General features: G+C 28.4%; 2 protein-coding genes across 2 annotated transcripts in view; one reads left to right on the forward strand and one right to left on the reverse strand.

Annotated features, from left to right (window-relative positions):
- The window catches only part of Octalpha2r (alpha2-adrenergic-like octopamine receptor), a 254,646-nt gene that overhangs the window by 141,681 nt on the left and 93,174 nt on the right, over positions 1-19,791 (reverse strand). The window lies entirely within an intron of this gene.
- Positions 11,675-14,309, forward strand: LOC141528468 (protein tolkin-like). The gene is made up of 5 exons (XM_074244528.1): positions 11,675-11,985; positions 12,065-12,252; positions 12,315-12,545; positions 13,046-13,264; positions 13,334-14,309. The coding sequence occupies exons 1-5, from the start codon at positions 11,675-11,677 to the stop codon at positions 13,822-13,824; spliced, it is 1,440 nt and encodes a 479-aa protein (XP_074100629.1). The 3' UTR covers positions 13,825-14,309.

A 19,791-nucleotide genomic window follows, 5' to 3' on the forward strand; every position in this document is an offset into this window, starting at 1 on the left:
ATATTTTAATTCGGTCTTTTAAAAACTTCGCTCTGATATATAGTTTATTATTATTTTTATGAGACAAAGGAAAAACTTAGAGTTATGACTCGGCACTTGGAGATCGTAAGGAACTTATTATATATAACTCGAAATAATGTCTTGAAGAATAAGAAAATAATCTCTCCAAGCATCTTCATGGTGCACTTCCGTCAGCATGCTATAAAATATTTAGCGGCTGCGAAAAAAAATAAATATAAAAAGATAATGAATAAAATAACATAAAAAGTAACTCATGTAAAGTGAGTTTCAAGTACATTCGTTTCTTGCAAATTTTTTCGATACTACGAGAGGATTAATGTTTCAACTACTTTTTTTATTGCTTTTTTTTAGTGTCAAAGTTGAAAAAAAGTTTAACTTTAAACATATCTTTAGTAGAACTTATTTTGAAATTTCTGTGCAGATAATTTTAATATATTCACACAAATATCCAAAGTTGATGAAATTCTTGACGTTAAATTTTTTGTGTTTATTTTTTTTTAAAAAGGAAATTAAATTTAACTTATTTTTACATTTTATGCACGATCCGATGAACATAAAAGAAAATATTACAGTTGACATAAATTAAGTGTCAGCAATTTTTTTACGCTCATGCATGAGCGCTGACTGCATACAACACATTCTTATGATATTTATAAATTAAATTAGAATTAACAAAGTGGTTCATTTTTTTTTTTGCGGTAGAATTATTCTTGTTACGGTAAAACTTTTTTATGAAAAAGATTATTTAACTCTATATCGAAAATGTTGACAAAGAAAAACAGGGGATTTTAGTAATTATTAATTATTAATTGAACAAACTTAACATTCATATAACTGATTACAAATACAACCAGAAATTTTCCAGTGCAGAGTCATAAGGTTGTATGAATAATAAGTAATGCACAATAAAACTTGCATCGTTAATCAACTGATAATTGCTTTTTAATTTGATTTTTATCTACTATTAAAATGTAATATTGAATGAAGTTTTAGATAAAGATAACGGATAGAAAAAATGATAATATAAAAATTTATTTGACCTTGAGAAATTTTTAGAGCGGCCTTTAGAGTGCTGGATGAAAAATATAAACTCAAGTGGAATTATTGATGTAATAGGGTTAACTGTAGCTTGTTTCATAAAATGTGACAAGAATTTTACGGAATTAAGCTACGATGTGTTATCCAGTAGTTGTTCAAAGATAAACATGGAAACAATATATATATCTTCATTTTAAAAAATTTTAAAAGCTGTTGAATAATTTGAAAAATTATCAGATGTAAATTATAATGTTAATAAAAGCTTAGGTGAAACTTTAAAATACATTTTAGAAAATTCTGTTGTAAATCCTCGGAAAAATGAATCCTGGAAAAAATAGACCAAAAAAAAAACACATGAGCTTGTAACCGTACTGTGTCTGATATCTTTCATTATCCACTTTTTTACTTCTATAAGAACCTACAATGTATTATTATTAGATGTTAAATAAACTAAAAAAAAAAAAAAAAAAATTAAAAAAAATTTTTTTTTTAATTTTGACTCTTCTAAGGAGCTGATTTGAAGTTTGTAATTAGTTCAATAAATTACTAATCCAATTTCGATTCCATACGACATGTTTATTGACGTACATGACTTTAGATAAAAATTAGAAAATAATTTTTTCATCATTACATACGAAAACAATTCAATGAAAGAAGATTATAATCCCGATTTGAAATAGGAATGTGACAAATGACAAGTATCATTTATACAAATCGATCACTGCCCTAGAGTACCACTGCGCAGCAAAATCTAATAACTCTCAATTAACAATGAATTCATTCCAAATACTACAGTACAGAGTAATGAGTAATGAGTAATCAGTGATCCTCAATGAGTAGTGATAATTGTAGTGAGAACAAACAAATATATTGAAATCGAATTAATGTAACAAACGTTAATCCAGATACCAATAAGTTAATTATTTTATTAGTTTATATATATGTTGTGTTATGAATAAAACATTAAATATCAACTGTGTATGTTTATAATTGCAATCGCCTATGGTTTAACTGAGAAACTCATTACTTCAAATGCACAGTGTTATATGTATGGATAATATGTTGGCACAAACACATACCGGTGGTTAATCGATAACTTATAGAGGATACTTGTGATGTAATCAATTACGAAATGAAATTAAAGAGGAAAGTACTTGGAAGACTATTGAAATGATATGTCGATTCGTAATCTATTAATAGTACTGTTGAATACTAGAAGTTTATAATTATACACGCATTAAAACGATTTTTTTGAAATAAGAAAAAAAGGGATAACTGAATAATATACCGTGATAAAAAATGAGTAATAGTTATAGCAACAAATCCATTAGTTGCATTAACAAAATGTTTCAAGTTGTACTAACAAACTAGTTTTTTAAATCACAAAATTAATTTGTTGCTCTAACAAAATTTTCTTGCTATCACAAAATGATTTTGTTGCTGTTACAAAGTGATTTATTTGCAATAACAAAACTAATTTATTACCATTGAGGTCCTTTTTTTTTTTGCTTCATTTTGATTTTTTTTTTCTTTGAGTTCTTGGTGATACTTAAGACTCGTAAAAATCGTGGTTTGTCCTCGGCAACTTTTTCTGGGAGGAGAATCTCCAGATTTTGATGGTAATGACTTCAATAAAAAAAAATTTTTTTATATGCTTTTTTTTAGGGAGTGGGCCGTCATGCTCCAGAAAAAAAAATTTTTTTTTTTGATTTTCTGCAAAATTTCGACTGATTTATTCGAAATAGACGAAAAATAAACAAATGTAATGGTCAAAAATCACAAAAAGAAATAACTAACTTAAGTCGGCCGTTATGCCCCACCCTCTCTTAGCTTATTCTGTGCATGTTAATGGAAAATTATAATTATGATTATTAATATTACGGATAAAATTTTAAATTACCATTCGGTACCAGTGGTATTGAATTTATACTCCCTGCCAAAGAAAAAAAAATGAGTCTGAGTGACTTTAAATATTTCACTGAAAAGGGACGTCACTCGCAAGATACCTAATCAAACTTGGCTTTTCCGGTTTTAATATTTCATATTAAAAGTGTACGTACACGCTGAAGTTTAAACATTTTTCATACTGCATTTCCGTTTCTTTTGATACTGCACAGAAAAAAAGTATTGCTATTGAAGCCATCTATTAGATAACTACTTGCAGATTGCTACTACAGAAATTTGTACTATTACAAAATTGTATTACTTTAGTAATACTATCGTTAATTTTATCGTGGTCTTACCGTTTTTGAGATTTTCCATAAATTTTGTCTACACGGCAAAAAAAACATGGGGATTTTTCCTATTTTTCCAATGTCAACATAGGAATTTTTCTAATGTTAACATGATAGAAATATCCATGTGACATAGGAAAAATTCATTTATCACTAAATTTTATGTAACTTCATTTAATAATTACAAATTTACATAACAATTTTCTCATTCGAGCAATTTCAGATAATTTAAAAGTAAAACAGTGATATACGGTCGGTTTGTGATAAAAAAATTCAAGGAAATTTTTTTCAAATTTTACTTTACATTTTAAAAAAATTGAAAATCTAGCAGATTATGGACGGTGTGGCTTAAATTGCCATAAATTTTTCGAAAATCAACTTATCGGGACGTTTTTTTTTTCAAAATTTTTTTTTATTAAATGTACTTTTTCGAAAAAAAATAGAAAAAAATTATTCGAACCTATCTTCATCGATATTTTTTAGATTTTCCGAAAAAACTCCGAATTTCTTGATGATAAATATTTTGAATTTCTTTTTTCTTTCTTTTATATGAAACTTTGACATTTTCTACAAATATCTTGAAAATTTAAGAACGGTGTTTTTTCGATTTCGATTTTTTTTCAATTGAAAAAAAAAATTTTTTTCATGTCATAAATGAATTTTTCCTATGTCACATGGATATTTCCATCATGTTAATAAAAAAAAATTCCCATGTTACCATTGTAAAAATTCCTATGTCAGCATAAGAATTTTTCCTATGCAAAAATAGGAAAAATCCCTATGTTTTTTTCGCCGTGTAGTTTGCCCTAAAATAAGTGAATTTTTCCGTAATTTTTATTTTAATGATAATAATAAATTAAAAGCCGTATTATGTGATATGATTACAGTGAATTTAATGGCAATTTTTAGAGAGAAACTCTTTGCGTAAGCAGATTTATGTAGCCAGTCTAGATCTAATTTTTTAATGACGGCTTTTAATTAAATACACTCGAATATTTTATATATATCAAGTTAATTTTTTTTTTACATTAGTTTACACAGAAACTTAGAAATTTAAATGATGTAAGCTTTGCAGTAAAAAACCTTAATCATATATTTTTATCTATTTACTTATTTCAATCATAAAACAAGTGCTCAAGGCATCCATATTTGAATTTATTAAACTTTTTACATTTATCACCTTACAAAGATAGAAAAAGAAAGAGATAGAAAGGGAGAGAACGGGAAACACTCAATGCCAAACGAGCGGTTTTTTTTGAATAGCTAAATTTTTGAAAGCATGAAAAAAGTATGAATGCACTCCTAAGTTTTAGGTGAATTACTTGGAAGCTTTTAGAAAAATAGTAATCGTGTATTTCGTACAATTTCGGCTGTGTGCGCGTACATACGGTGAATATAACATTTGAACAAAAGATGAAACACTCTAAAAGCAGCATTACAGTCATACGTCGGCTGTATATCATTACATGACTTTATAACACCACAACTCTATTTGGCACTATGTACATAATCGGGATATGTATTTATATGCTCTTTCATCTTAGCTTTCAGGCAAAAAAGTTGTTATATGTGAGAGTGTGTGTAAAAGTCAAAAGTGCGGAAATTTCTGATATAACATGAAGCGCTTTGATAAAAAACTTTTCAGTTCAATATAATCGCGTATAATAATTTATCACTGTTTTTTTTCTTCATTTTTTTATTATCATCGTCTTTTTTTTAAGTCAATTATTTGATCTTTATTTTTTTTTGGCGCATATGGAGGTAAAAAAAAGAAAAAAAAAGCGATAAATTTATATTGAAGTTAGGAGAAACAGTGATGGATAAAATTTGTTCCAATGCAGTAATCACTGTTGATGTGATAGAGAATATAAAGTCAAGTTTAGTCTGGTGGAATTTTCACATCCAAGTGACTTTACGGGGATGGGAATTTTTTTCAACGGTTTAAATTCAGGTAAAGAAGCCGAGAAAGTGAGAAAGAGTGGGTGGAAGAAGGTGAATATGAGGAAGAAGTGTGAAAGGAAAAAACAAACAAAGGAAAACGGAATTTTTAGACAAGATGAAAAAGACTACTGAAAAATCGGCGTTTCGTTTCTTCGGTTTCTCCTCCGTCATACCTTTTTTTTTTCTTTTATTTTCATTTCACGGGTGTGGCTGAGTCTAACGGCGTGCGGGCATCGATTTTTCTGTCCGTTTCCCAATAACGTGTCAGTCTGGAATCTACCAAGTAAAACCCGACTATTCCCATTTCATCGGTTTCTTACTACATTTTTGGTTTATTACGATTATTATCATTATAATGATTGTTGTTATTATTTTTTAAGTAGGTCTTACACTGTGCATTGATTTTATTCTTATCTAAAGCTCCAAAATTCCTCGATATTTTTACTCGAAATTTAGGTTGCTATGCATAAAATAATGATAAATAAACGTCCAAATATTTACTGTCTAAATTTTAGTTACGGAAGCAGTGTGTTATGGAATAGCGAGGATAAAGTCGATTCATCATAGCTTTAATAGAAAATTTTAACGCGAATTTAAAAGAAATCTAAGAAATATCGTTATTTGAAGGATATTTTTGCCTTAAAGTTGTTTCAAGGCCCGTGAAAACATTTTCTGATATGGTTCCATGTGTCCACAAATAATTATTGATATTTTCTGGTGTACTCAAATATGCCTTGATATAAACATTTGCCATATCGGTATATATATCTTTTGATATGTTCTCACATAACTTAAGATGGTAATAATGGGCCTGATACGGTCTTATGTGCCCACACATAATTTGAGGGCCACAGTTAGTGTTGAAAAAGACCGACAGGTGACGCATGGTTCTTGAATCTTCTCATTAGAAAAGAGTTTAGTTTAGAGTTTTAAGTTATAAAATAAAAATAATTTTTTTACTCGCCTAAGGAGCTTATCTGACTTTGATTTTGATGTAATTAACTGGTAAGTAAATTTTTCATTTTATTTAACATATCTATTGACGTACAAATTTATGGAAAAATTGAAGATTGAACAATAATGATGGATAATTCTTTATTCTAATATATATCCTTTTATATGTCATGAAACTTTTTTACGAGGATCGAAAAAAAAATGTGTTTGATGTCTCAAAAGATTTGATAATATATAACAAATTGATTCTTTAATTTTGTGTTGCAGCGTGCGGGTTTAAAAAGTATTCAATAAGAAATAAGTACATTTAGTTCAGAAGCAATTTTCAACCATGTAACTTAAAATGTAAAAAAAAAAAAAAGACTCGAGGTAAATTACTGTTGCATCAATTATGAAGAGATATAAAATTGTCGAGTATTTATCCAGCGATGTGAAAATAAAAGTAAGTTTTAAATGAAACATAGAGTAATAAAAGTGATAAAATAAAAAGGGAATAAAAAGGATGTAAAGTCATTAAATAGAAGTGAAATCAGTGTAAAAATAACTAAAAACGACAGTTTTTATGTCTCCAGTGAATAACACCGAAAAAGTCGTTTTTTGATCATCTATCTAAAAACCCCAAGGGGATTGTATAACCACAATTCTTTGTAGAAAGTTAAGTTATATTTTTTTCCTTGTTCATCTCCGTGTTCAATCTTCTCGTTCATTTTAAAATATTACCACGCTATTTCCGTCAAGACACAAACACTACAAGTCTAACATCCGGAAATAAAAATAGTAGTAACTCAAATTTTTACTATCATTCTAATTGTAATTTTTAATATTATTGCAATTAAAATTCAAAGTTAATACAAAAAAGAAAGAAAGTCTTGAGTCAAGCGTAAATTTTTTTAAATCAAGAAAATTTTAAGAAAGATTGAAAAATTCTCGAATGAAGTTAAAATTTCTTGAACGAAGTCAAATTTTTTTAAGCCAAGAAAATTTCTTCTTGCTCCAAAATAATTCCGGTCTTCCTTACAATTTTCTTAGTTCAAGAAAAATTTTTTTTTCTGTGTAGACTTCGCGAATTGACAAAATTTTAGGCTTCGATTGTGCAGTTGTGAAAAGAAATTTTTAATTGATCCACTGATAAAGAATTTACGTATTATAACAAAAAATCGGGAAAACTGTTTATCCTACAGGTCTTACCTGGAACTTCCCGTTATGTACGAGTTCAAAACGCTGGGTAAATTGTTTATTCCAGAGTTTTGAGCTCTTTAAGCACGTCAATTTAGTGGTTGTAGCTAAATACTTTTTTGAAAATTTTAAATTGCGATATCTTTTGATAGAAGCAATCTTTTTCAATGAGGCTTGCAGCAGCCAACGAAATTTTTCAAGCACAAAAAAATTATTCATTACTACTCAAACGACCCAACTTGAAATTCTTATGTTTTGTTAAGAAACAATTTTTTGGAATAAGTTGAAATTAAAAACGTTTTTGTTATAATCGCTCCAAAAGTTCAACTTTTGAGCGCTGGATGGCGTCCGTAAAGGGACTCTTTTCTAGAAACTCTACCGTACCGTCTTTTTTTCACGGCCTAGGCCGTGAAGTTTTACCCCCTTTTTTTTTTTTACAAACTTTTCGAGTACACCCAGACGAAATTGAGAGACATTGTAAAAAAAAAGTCACATTCTAGTGTACCAATAATTGTGAGTAAATTTTAAACAATTACTATTGAGAGACGCTAATTATTTCTCTGCTGGCAGTTTATTATGAAGTGGACCTAATGTTAATAAAATAACAACCACGACATAAACAAATATTAATAAAAAGATAATTAATATAAGATTAAGTTTTTTTGCCTTTGTGAAACTTCATAAAATTTAAATATGTCATTGTTTGCCTCCTATTCCTCGAAAGTTAAACTTATGGAGCGATAATAACGAAAAATATTGTATGTCATTCGGCCGTTAAGTGGCGATTTTGACAGCGACTTTTTTTCGATATTCGCTTTAATGATTTTGACGCAAATGTTCAAAATCGAGCGTAAATTTCCGTCCTCGACTACGCCTCGGACGTTAAAATTGCGCGCGTTTTAAACCTTCCCGCCGCAAACCTTAAGCTCATATCGAAATATCGTCGCTGTCAAAAAATCGCTACTTTACGGCCTTGTGACATAAATATCTATTTCGAACGATTTGACCGATTTAGATGCGGCTTGCGACAACCAACGCAGTTTTCTGAGCACAAAGAGATAATTCTTTTTTATAATGAGTGATTCGGACAGAAATTTCGAAGTTCTTCCCAAAAAACCTTTTTATTTGAAAATTATATTCTTGAGATTTCTCGCAATCAACCGAACCGAATTGATTTATGCTCACTGATAATCTAGTAGCACCAAAGCTTTTTCCAACACCGCCAACCACGTTTCTATTGACTAAACCATTCAGAATACTTATGTTATAAGGAGCTTACATTAATTTTCGAAAACTAGGGTGAAACCAATAACTTAAAGATTTTTTTTTTAAATAATGGATTTTTATTGCGGTAAATTGAAAAAATTCAGTTAAAAATTTCATTTGTGCTTTGAGACATTTTAAATTAATATAAGAAACTTATCTTCTACTCAAGACAATTAAACTAAAACAAGAAAAGAAAAAGTTTGCCTGACATAATTGTCATATTCTACGGCAATAAATTTCAATAAAGTGACCTCTACAAATTTGTTCTTATCTTAATCTGACTGGTCATTAGTGTCATTTCTTTTACGCTGTGTTTTTTCCTGATTTATAATTAATGAGGATTACTGGGGTCATATCGTTTCGTTATTTTACCGACCCTGTTATTGACCTCTAGGCGGTGCGGTCTTCAGTAAAAAAGTAAATCAATAACCTACACTCAGTGTAACATTGGCCTATATTTCCCAGAAAATCCTCGGAGAAAAAACATATATGAAGAACTAAAGATTAGAGTTTAATGATCTGTGAGTTTCCAGTATAATTTGCGATGTATACTATGCACGTACAATTTTGTTAAATTAGTAAATTTTTTAGTCAGATGGATCGAAGTCGAACAAGTTGTAGGTACCATTGACCTTATGACTTCTTGAACTAGTTTTTTAATTACATTATACAGTACTGATGATTTGTTGACATCTTAATCGGAACTAGAGGACATTTAAAATCAAAGAAATCTATTATAAATCGCATGTGGGGCACACCCTAATGATTGTGTTAAGATTTTTAATCACGAATATGATAATTATCGTAGAGATGATTACGGAATTGATAATTATGACCATTTTCACGATGATATTGATCATTTTTTTTTTTTTTTTTTTACAAGATAATATTTATTGGTCACAAACAAAGATGGATAGTAAAACATGATTGAAAATTACTTAAAAAAACTCAATAAATATTTTAATTAAATAATACCATGCAACTCAATTTGAATAAATGATTTATTAAGTTGACGATATTTGGTGCTTAACAATATGACGTTAGTATAGATTATTAATTTAGACGTAAAAAATTGTGTTTAAAAATAAATCTAAAATCTTTTAGAATGATATTGATAATTGCACACAATCATGATTATTCCCATGACCACAATTATGATTATTATGATTTATGATGATTTCGATATTAATAATCATGATGATTACGATACTGATAAATAAAAATAGTTATCATGATGAGAGTATAGTCAATAATGATCGAATCTTTATTTCAATTTTTGATAGCAACTATGATCAATAATTTCTTAATATTTCTTAATAAATGATAAAGCTATATTGAAGCACATATTTCAAATTGAACATTAAAATGAATTGAAACAATTACTTCGAGAAAGATCAAATGGAGCTTTAACCGCGTAATGACTGATAGAGACTGAGCGAGAAAAAAGATATGATGAAAGGAAAGAAAGAAAATTGGTTTCCGAGAGTATCGAGGGCGAGGATAAATTCAACAGTTTTCAGTTTTAAAAGTTCAACGTTACCTGAAATATTTAATTATTTTAATTCAATCAACATCACAAATGTTATTATGACAAATAACAACTTTTATTCAATATTCTGTGTTTTATAATGTTTACTCACCATCATTTAATAATAATAATAATTATGCATCTAATTTATTTAGTCAGAACGCATGGGTAAACATTATAAGACATCTTTTATATTTACTGATTATGGTGGTCCCGGTTATCTTATCAGTTAAGCCAATTGCGCTGAATGTAAGAGACTTAATTCAATTGATTCAAGTGTGTGAGCCTGTTATTTTTCCAGACGTAACTATGTCTAGAAAAATAGGAGTAAAATGAAACTGTAGAAAAATTACACAAGAAAAAAAATTGTATTGTCGCTTTGGACTGGGTTAAATGTAAAAAAAAAATTTTAATTTGCTGTCATTTCTGACACAATTAATTAAGGAAGATAATGAAGCATGTGAATTGAAGCTTATTTCATAAGCTTTAAGATGCAATTTACGAAAAAAAAACGTAGTTATCGCATTCAAAAGTTATTGCAAAAAAACAAAAAAAAAGTTGAATTTTTTCGCGATTTTTGAAACTTTTAATCTGTTCTCATTCGTGATCGACTTGATTGAGGGAAATAAATTAGCATGGAAATTGAAGGTTATTAAATAAGCTTTTATTAAAAATATGAAGTTATTGCATTCAAAAGTTATTGCAAGGAAAACCAAAAAAAGTTGAATTTTTCAAAATTTTTTGAAATTTTGAATCGGCTCGTATTTCTAAAATAACCGACCGATTCAGCTCCTCCTCGAACTTAACCTCGGTAATTATCCGTAGAATATGGACCCTAAGTTTAATGAAGATCCGTTAAAAATTGAGAGAGTTAGAGTAGAAACAAAGCCGGTTATATCGTATACATATATATGTAGACTTTCAATTTCTAAATCCATGCGTGGATCGTGATTATCACGATCCACTAAATTGGGCACATGCGCATCTAAAGTATAGTCATTCAAGAATCGTGATCATCATTATGCTGTATCGTGATAATAGCAATACTTTTTTCTCCGTGTATGATATTTAACTTCTGTAATGAAAAAATTACATCGAGTACCCACTTGAAGGAAATATTCAATAGAATTTTTAATATATATCCGCGAGAAATTAATTTTTCATATAATTTGGAGCTTGAAGGACTGAGGAATATTCTAGATAATTAAGACAATGAAGATAAATTATGAAGCCTAGATTTAAAAGTCAAACGTTTGTTGTCGGAATTTTTTCATTAGGCACTTTTATCTAAGAAAAAAGAAACAATTTTAAGCTATTAATTACTAGTGATTGTCAATTAAATATTTTTTTAATGGACTCACATTCCTACGAAATTTTAATGCTTCTTTTATCTAAATGATACTGTATTATGTTGAAAGTACACCCAACTACAATAACATAGAAAAATAAAATTATTGGTAACAATAAAATTTTTTTATAGGCGGACAATAGTTTGTTTTTCTTTTTCAATACAACAATGTTGAATTTGGTCTCGATTTTCTTGAAATTATTTTTGATCTCAATTATTCTAAATCTGCAAGATGAATCTGTAGCTGCATTGAGCATAAGTCGTCCTAAAAGATCTCTAGGCATTAAAGAATGGTATTATTTGTGGCCCGAGGGTCGTATTCCTTACGTCATAGATACTAGTTCATTCGACGGTTTTGTACGTAGACTTATAAAACAGGCGATGCGAGAATGGGAAAGAGCAACTTGTGTTAAATTTATGGACAGTCAAAATTTTAGGATTCATCCAGACTATGTATACTTCACCAAATCAGATGCTGAGTAAGTAGAATGATTTATTGAATTACATCAACTTATTCGTTTAATAATTGCAACTATTTTGTTAACTTGCTCACGGAAGGTGTTATACCAATGGCGTCGGCAGAAGTCATGCCGGTAGAAATCATGTATACTTGGACGAAAATTGTTTAACTAAAGGAATTATTCTGCACGAATTGGGACACATAATCGGATTACATCATGAACACAAGCGTCCGGATCGTGATGACTATGTTGAGATCAATATGGACAATATAAAAACTGAAAACGGTATGGTTTTCATTTTTTCTCACTTTTGACCGTAAAAAATTGGTAATGTGGATTTTTTATAGGCATTGGATATAATTTTGAGAAATTATCATCTGGAGATGCGATTACGCTTAATCAGACATATGATTACAATTCAATCATGCATTATAATACGAATGCATTTGCCCGTGACCAATCTAAAGAGACTATAATTCCTTTAAAAGCTGAAGGTATTCAAATCACACAAATTGGTAGAACAGGACAATTGAGTGAAATTGATATTAGTGGTGTAAATCGGCTCTACAATTGTTCTGGCAAGTTCAAATCTTTATTATTTAAACATTTAGTTTTACTCGAAGGTTAAAATTGGCTAGAACAAAAAGGACTCACAAAATTACTTCACTAAAATGTAAATTTAATGGTATCTGATTATACAATAGATTGATCAAAATTTACGTCAAACTTTTATCAAAAAAAAATTAATCAATGCAATAAAATTAAAGAAAAAAAAACTGAAATAGCTTACATAAGATATTTATTATCAATCATGTGGTTTAAAACTTTAGAAACACCAATAATTTGAAAAAAAAAAAATCGAAATGAGTTTAATTTGTAATTTCTCGCTAAGAAAATCACTGATTTTTGAAAAATCAGTAAGTTTGTTTTCATCCCGTCTGTCACAAATCGAGTTTTTATCAGATCTTAACGTTTCGAGGTCCTAAGACACTATTCTAGCTGGAGTGGCTATGATGTCCGAATTAGCATGGTGGACTTTTGGATTTTTCAAATTTTTTAAATTTTTGTATTGTTTAAGATTGCAGAAAATTACTTGAGGGTGATCATGGAACATTAAATGTAACCAATGATGTAAATACTTTATCCAGCTCAACAAAACATTGTGAATGGAGAATTATAGGGTCAACTCATGAACAAGTTATTATTCATATTTCAAATTGGAGCATTCCTAAAACCGAAGGCTGTCGGACTAATTATTTGCGAGTTATCGATGAATCTAAAAGGGATTCTCTGCATGGTTAGAAATTTTTGAAATTATATTTTGAAAGTTTTTTTGTTTATTTTTATACAAAATTTATCTTTGCAGCGAATTTGTGTGGAGAAGGCGGTTGGGAGGAAGTAGGTTTGGAAACAAGCCAATTGATCATTACGTTACACACAAATACTTTTAACAGTGAATACTTTGGCTTCAATGGAAACTTCAGGAAAGATTGTGGAGGTCAAATAGAACTCGAAGAAGAGGGAAAGGAATATTATTTCGAATCTCCAGGCTTTCCGTATGAGTATACCGCTAACAAATGGTGTGTTTGGTATCTAAATGCGCCTTATCACAAACGAATCATTTTAAAATTTGATTATTTTCAACTTGAGACATCTGAAAACTGTAGAAATGATTACGTCGAGATTCGAAATGGTGACGCTTATTATTCACCGCTCATTGGGAGATATTGCAATTCTAGTAGCCCAGAAGTGATTCGGTCTAAAGGATATGCCTTATACGTTAAATTTGTTAGCAATAAACAAATTCAAGAGGGTGGGTTCTCTGCTATTGCGACTTTACGCAAATCATATTTTTGAAATTTTAGTTCTCCAAACTATTCCTTAAAGTTTTTTTATGTAAAAACTTATGATGAATTTTAGCTTATTAATCGTTTAAATCAATTAGTGTAAATTAAAGACAATCTTTTGTTTCGACTCACAAATAGTTGATTCGTTTATTTCTGTTTCTGGATAAGTAAACCCAGTGATTGTGACACTCACCTGAAACAAAACACAAAAATGTAAAATAAATTTTGCACAACTTATGATGCGAAGCATCAGAGAGTATTTTACAATCGAAAAATTTTTTTCGTCTCATTTCAAACACTATCTTTATTATTACAGCATTGTTAGTGCTCGGAAATAAAATATTTTGCACACCATTGTCAAAATCATTTAACAAAGATTAATTCCATATTTTTCAAAAAATTATTCAGTGCAATAGAAACGGAAGAATGCATCAAAATAGTTGCAAAAATTTTTCTGTCCGTCATATATGAAACCCTAAAAACACTGTAACTTGCCAAAAAATACATTGATTGAGTCAAATTTTTTTTTTAATTTTTGTAAGAATTGACAGTCAATGAATGCGAATTGCTAGATAACTCAGAGTCGTTTAATTGCAATTAATGAAACTTTTCGTTCTATTTCAGCTGTTTGATGATTTTTTTCATATTCGCTTTATATTATTATAATTTCGTCATCCCGTCGAAATTTGAATCGTAGATTCAACGTATTGAACGTTAAAATCGTCATTTGAACGGAATGGACGTTCAAAACGTATATGTTGAACGTATCCAACGTATTGTAAATGTGAAGAGAACCAATTATGAGTGAAAATACGTAATATTAAAACTACTTAAATAACTACACATGCTTGAAACCTAAATAAACAAAAAAAAATTTTTTTTCAGTTCTGTTAGGGAAATTTTACATTTTTAGCTTAAATTTACCATTTTTTTAACGGAAATGCTTTATCGAAATTTTTTAGCCTCGGAGTAGTTTCTAAAATTATGTAAAATTTCATAAAATATCATTCATACGATTTTATACAATGCAATGACAGGATCAAATACGAATAATTTAATGAAAAATGTGGTGGAGCAAATTTATAGATCTAACAAATTATTTAAAACTCCTCCAAAAAATTTCTTAAAAAATTGACCATCACCAAAAAATATATAAAACTTTGAAAATTCTTAAATTCTTGTGACAATTTTTTTTTTAAATGGTCCATGAAAAATAAATAAGTATTATCAAAAACTTGTTAATTCAATATGTAATCTATTTTATAATTTGTAATTACTTATTCTTTTTTATTTATCCGTATAATTTTTCAATAATAATTAATTAAAGATTGAATCGATAGAATAATAAATTTTTTTGTTATTAAATATAAAATATTAAATATTTAAATCGTTTTGTCTGGTAAGAGGGCGCTGTAAGAAAAATGTTGGTTAGCGATTCTAGCCAACTAAAAAATCGCTCCAGTAGCCCTACAGTAGTGTTTTTGCAGAAATACACATTACTACAGTAAGAATCTAGGAGTAGGTATCTAATAGATGGCTTCAGTAACAATATTTTTTTTTCCGTGTATAAAAATAATTTTGTCTACAAAACATATTCTCAAAATAATAAAGCATCTCACCACTATAAAATACAATAAATCAACCATTGCCATTATTGATGATCAACGAAGTAACCATTTTTTTTCCGGAAACATAGACTACTTAGTGATCAGAATTCTTGGCACCCCACTCTACTGCTTTATTGCTACGTGTGATAGTTACTAGACGCACACTTGGAATCCACATGAGCTTCGTGTTATAACATTTAATCTTATGTGAATTCAATAATATAGATTCCACCCCTGAAAGCAACTTTGTTTCTTCGCATTTCAAGAAAAGACGTCGAGCATTGAAATCGGCTGATCAAGTCCGACAATACAGGAGTACACATATCTTTCCACAAAAGATAAAATAAAATTCCTAAAAATAAATTAAATTGTTTTTCATAAAAAAAAAAAAATAAAAAAAAATTACTCCTTGAAAAGTCAGACTTCAATTATATTTAATACTCATTAATATCATGTCACTTTTGTCACTAAATAAAAACGACAAGTTACTCAACATTTACGAGAAAAAAAAAAAAAAATTTTTAAAAGTGATAGGAGACTAACGTTATCGAACACTTCACTTTCTCCTTCTATACATGTATACATAAGAAACCACTCGACTCAACTTTACGTCAAAGCACAACATCCCAGAATAGAAGGCGAGAGTCTATTGGACGCGGTGAAAATTACTATGTCCTTATCATTTTTATCTACACGCTCCATTGTAAATATATTTCTTTTATTTTTCAGTCAAATCAACTCATCATTTCTTTTTCTACTGCCGTCTTATTCTTTTATTTCTTCACTTCAATTTTTATTTTTTTTTTACATTCTTCTCTATACATATTCAAGCACAGTAGTGTCTTGAAACATACAATAGAATCTAAATCTGGCCTACTTCGTATTTTATTTTTATGTAGACTGCTTTCCTAAAATTTTCTACACATAAATAGTAAAAGCAATAATAATACTGACGGTAAAAGTTGTAGCTGAAACTTAAATAAAGGATGATAAAGAGAGCAGTAGAAAATAAAACAAGTATTAAAAGACGGTAAAGTATAATGATAGGTTAAGGCATGAAAGGGTGGAGGGAAATGAATAAAAAAAAATGAGGCAAACAAATTCAAGAATAACGAAACAATTTTTCATACTATTGTTGACATTTTCTCATCTTTTCTTATAAATACATTCATGTATAAATCATATATAAGGATTCTTATAAAACTCCGTTATATAATTCCGATCGAACTTTGTCTGCCTTAGGCGGGCGCGTTCAATCATTCATTCATTTTTCTTTAGCAGTTTAAGACAAAAAAGAAATTGATAGATATAAATTTGCATGCCTTAAACACTCATGTTTACCGAAATCGATCGAAATAAAGTTTAAATATATACAACAAGTTTTCAGTTATAATAGTAAGAATTCTTTCAATTTTTCGATAATTTTTTGGGAAACTTCAATAGAAAAAAATAATTATTTACCGTATGTTACAATTTTTTGCACATCTCAACGCGAAGCATGAGTAGTGATTTGCTCTCACTTTCTCAAGGTCAAGCAATTATCTCGGCTTAAATTACTTTTATTCGAACTTTTTTGCACTTTGAGTATTGAATGAGTTGGCAAATAACAACAATAATACGTTTTTATGACAATAAATACTTACAAAAACATTATTTTTTCTAGATAGTATAAAAAAACTGTTTTGAAAAAATATTTGGGTGGACGTCGGGCTGTCTGTATGGGCGTAGGATGAATGTGGTCAAGATAACTCGCAAAATCTTCACTTTCTGAGTCCTTTTTTTTTTTTTTTTTTTTTTTTTTTTATTTGTTTCAGTATGATTCTGAGTAATAGCTTATTCAAAATTTCTGTCAAATTTAATGTAATTTAATTGCGAAATATCTATACATATATATAAAAATAAAAATACACTAGTCACAAAAATTAAGGGATATAAAAAAAATTCCAAATTTTTGGGTGATTTTCAACGAGCGTGATTTTCAATAAACCACTTATCGAATTGCCAATTGTCACATAATCATCATTGTTTATCTGGATATCTGCTTGCTTCATAAAAGTCCATGTCAAGCATTGATTGCTGATAATAATGTTTGTTGTTACTTCATCGATTATAATTTCTGAACCATCAATCTCGTAATCATCATCATGCAACAATTTTTAAGATATGTCTCGGAAAATTAAATTAATTATTTGGCTAGATGTTCTTACTCTGACCCATTCACTTGGAATTAAGATGCTGTAACAAAGCTCAGGACCCATCGAAGGATACACTGTAATAAATCAAGATGAATTTTAATGAATAGATAAAAAGTGTATAATTGTAACATATAAAAACTCACCTGGTAGATGCAGCCCATTTTGCACCACATACTTATCATAAATTTCAGGGTACATGTCAATCAAAAGATCACCTGAAAATATGTACCGATTTGGTGATGGTTCAAGATCTCCAGGTACCTTAAACCACCAGGATAACTCTTTATGACTTATATTTAGAACTGTTGCAAGGTTGTTGATAGTTACGATGGAATCATGAAATTTTTCACCTCCCAGAATTAACGCACCAAGTTCTACCACTATTAAGTCCCATAAGGTATTCGGATCAATTGTATACCATTCTACAGGGAATATAATTTCATATGATAAGATATTACCCATCTACAAAAAATTATTACTCTATTAAATAATTTTCCAGCTTTTTATACAATATTTCTTAGATTAAATAAACTCTATTATATGTTAAATTACCTTTTTACTGTTGTTGTTGTTGCTGTTGTTGGTTTCAAGTTTTGAAATATTTCTAAAAATGATAGATTAATTAACTTATTCATGAATATTATCATAGTTATTAGTATTATTATTATTATTATAACAGTTATTATTAATAAATATATCTAATAATCATAGGAATTATATTTAAAACTAGCACTTATACATTGAAATTATTTTTTTATTTTTATTAAAAAATAAATATTATTATTATTATTAATTTGATGATTAATTTTCGTATAATTTTCAAATATTCTACATGTGAAAATTTTTGTAATAATTTATTCAATAAAAAAATTCTAAAAATTTCCAGATGTCGGCTAACTTAATTATTAATTATTGATGATTATATTATGAATGAAATAATCAAACATATGGAATAAATTTTAAACAATAATGATGTTAAATAATTGTTATTTTAATTGAACACAAGCATTGATATTTTTTTATTGAAAATTAAATTATTGTTATTAATTTGATAATTATTAGTGATTAACTTTATGACATGATTAAATAATAATGAATATAAAATATTGATAACATATAGATTGCAATTATTAATTGACGAAATTATACAATAAATAGTAAAAAAATAACTTACGTTATGAATGTTGTTAACGTTTTTACAAAACTGACGCTTTACAAGTTTTAGCTTGTCTATCTTCACATAATTTTCATCTACGCATTATTTTCTTTCTTCCTATTATAAAAAGTTCCATAACATCGACCAATAGAAACTCTTAGGCCCAAAACGTATCATGCTGATTGGTTCTTTTATTAAACATACACTATACACAACCGGCAAGTTGGTATTTTGATGTATATGAACAATTGACAATAAACATTGTCATGTAGAAATTATTGGATATATATGATAATCATTTTTCAGTATACCTAAATGCAAAATTTGTTCAAAATTGATTTATTTTTTCAATAACATATCAACCTATCAAAATTCTGCTACCGGTTAACGTTTGGCGCGCAGAAGCGGCCAGTTTGAATAATAAAAAATTTTTCTCGTAACTGTTAGAATAACTCAATTTCGTATTCGAAAATATTTTTTATTATTAATATTATAAATAAAATAAAAAGTTATTGTAATTTTATCAAATTAATTTAATGATAGTCGGTAAAGTTTTCATATACACTATAGTTGATGTTTAATCGATGACAAGACTCATACACTCACGCCATCTCTAGTGTCAAATAAGCATCAACTGTGGTGAATTTTGATTGCACTTGGAAAAGTTGTTTAGGAATCAGCAACATCCGCGCTTCTTCAGAGATGAATATTACTAATTATTTCTCTCAAGAACTATAGTTTCGATTCTAAAAAACGTTTTTATGAAGTAAAATTACTTGGTAAGATATAATGTCAAATCAGCGTCATCTCGTGGAGTAAAAATCAATTCAGCTTAAAATTATTTGAAAATATATATTTATTTGAAAATTAAAACTACTTGATCGGGGAAAATAAAAAGATTAAATTCATATTTTAATAAATTTATTGATTATTAAGAAACCAATCTTTTAAATTTTTTACATTTTCTAGTGCACATGAATCAGTTAAATAATAATGATATTTACAGAAATTATTATTAC

The sequence above is a fragment of the Cotesia typhae genome, unplaced genomic scaffold (genome assembly GCF_013202065.1).
Source record: "Cotesia typhae breed Kobodo isofemale line unplaced genomic scaffold, CoteBio_Ctyphae contig_43, whole genome shotgun sequence".
NCBI lineage: Eukaryota > Metazoa > Arthropoda > Insecta > Hymenoptera > Braconidae > Cotesia > Cotesia typhae.

Excerpts from the sequence above, each read along its gene's own strand:
- LOC141528468 (XM_074244528.1), top strand. The coding sequence starts at position 11,675 with ATGTTGAATTTGGTCTCGATTTTCTTGAAATTATTTTTGATCTCAATT. Across the intron at positions 12,253-12,314 it reads CAATATAAAAACTGAAAACG|GCATTGGATATAATTTTGAG; the intron begins GTATGGTTTTCA and ends GATTTTTTATAG. Across the intron at positions 13,265-13,333 it reads TAAAAGGGATTCTCTGCATG|CGAATTTGTGTGGAGAAGGC; the intron begins GTTAGAAATTTT and ends TTATCTTTGCAG.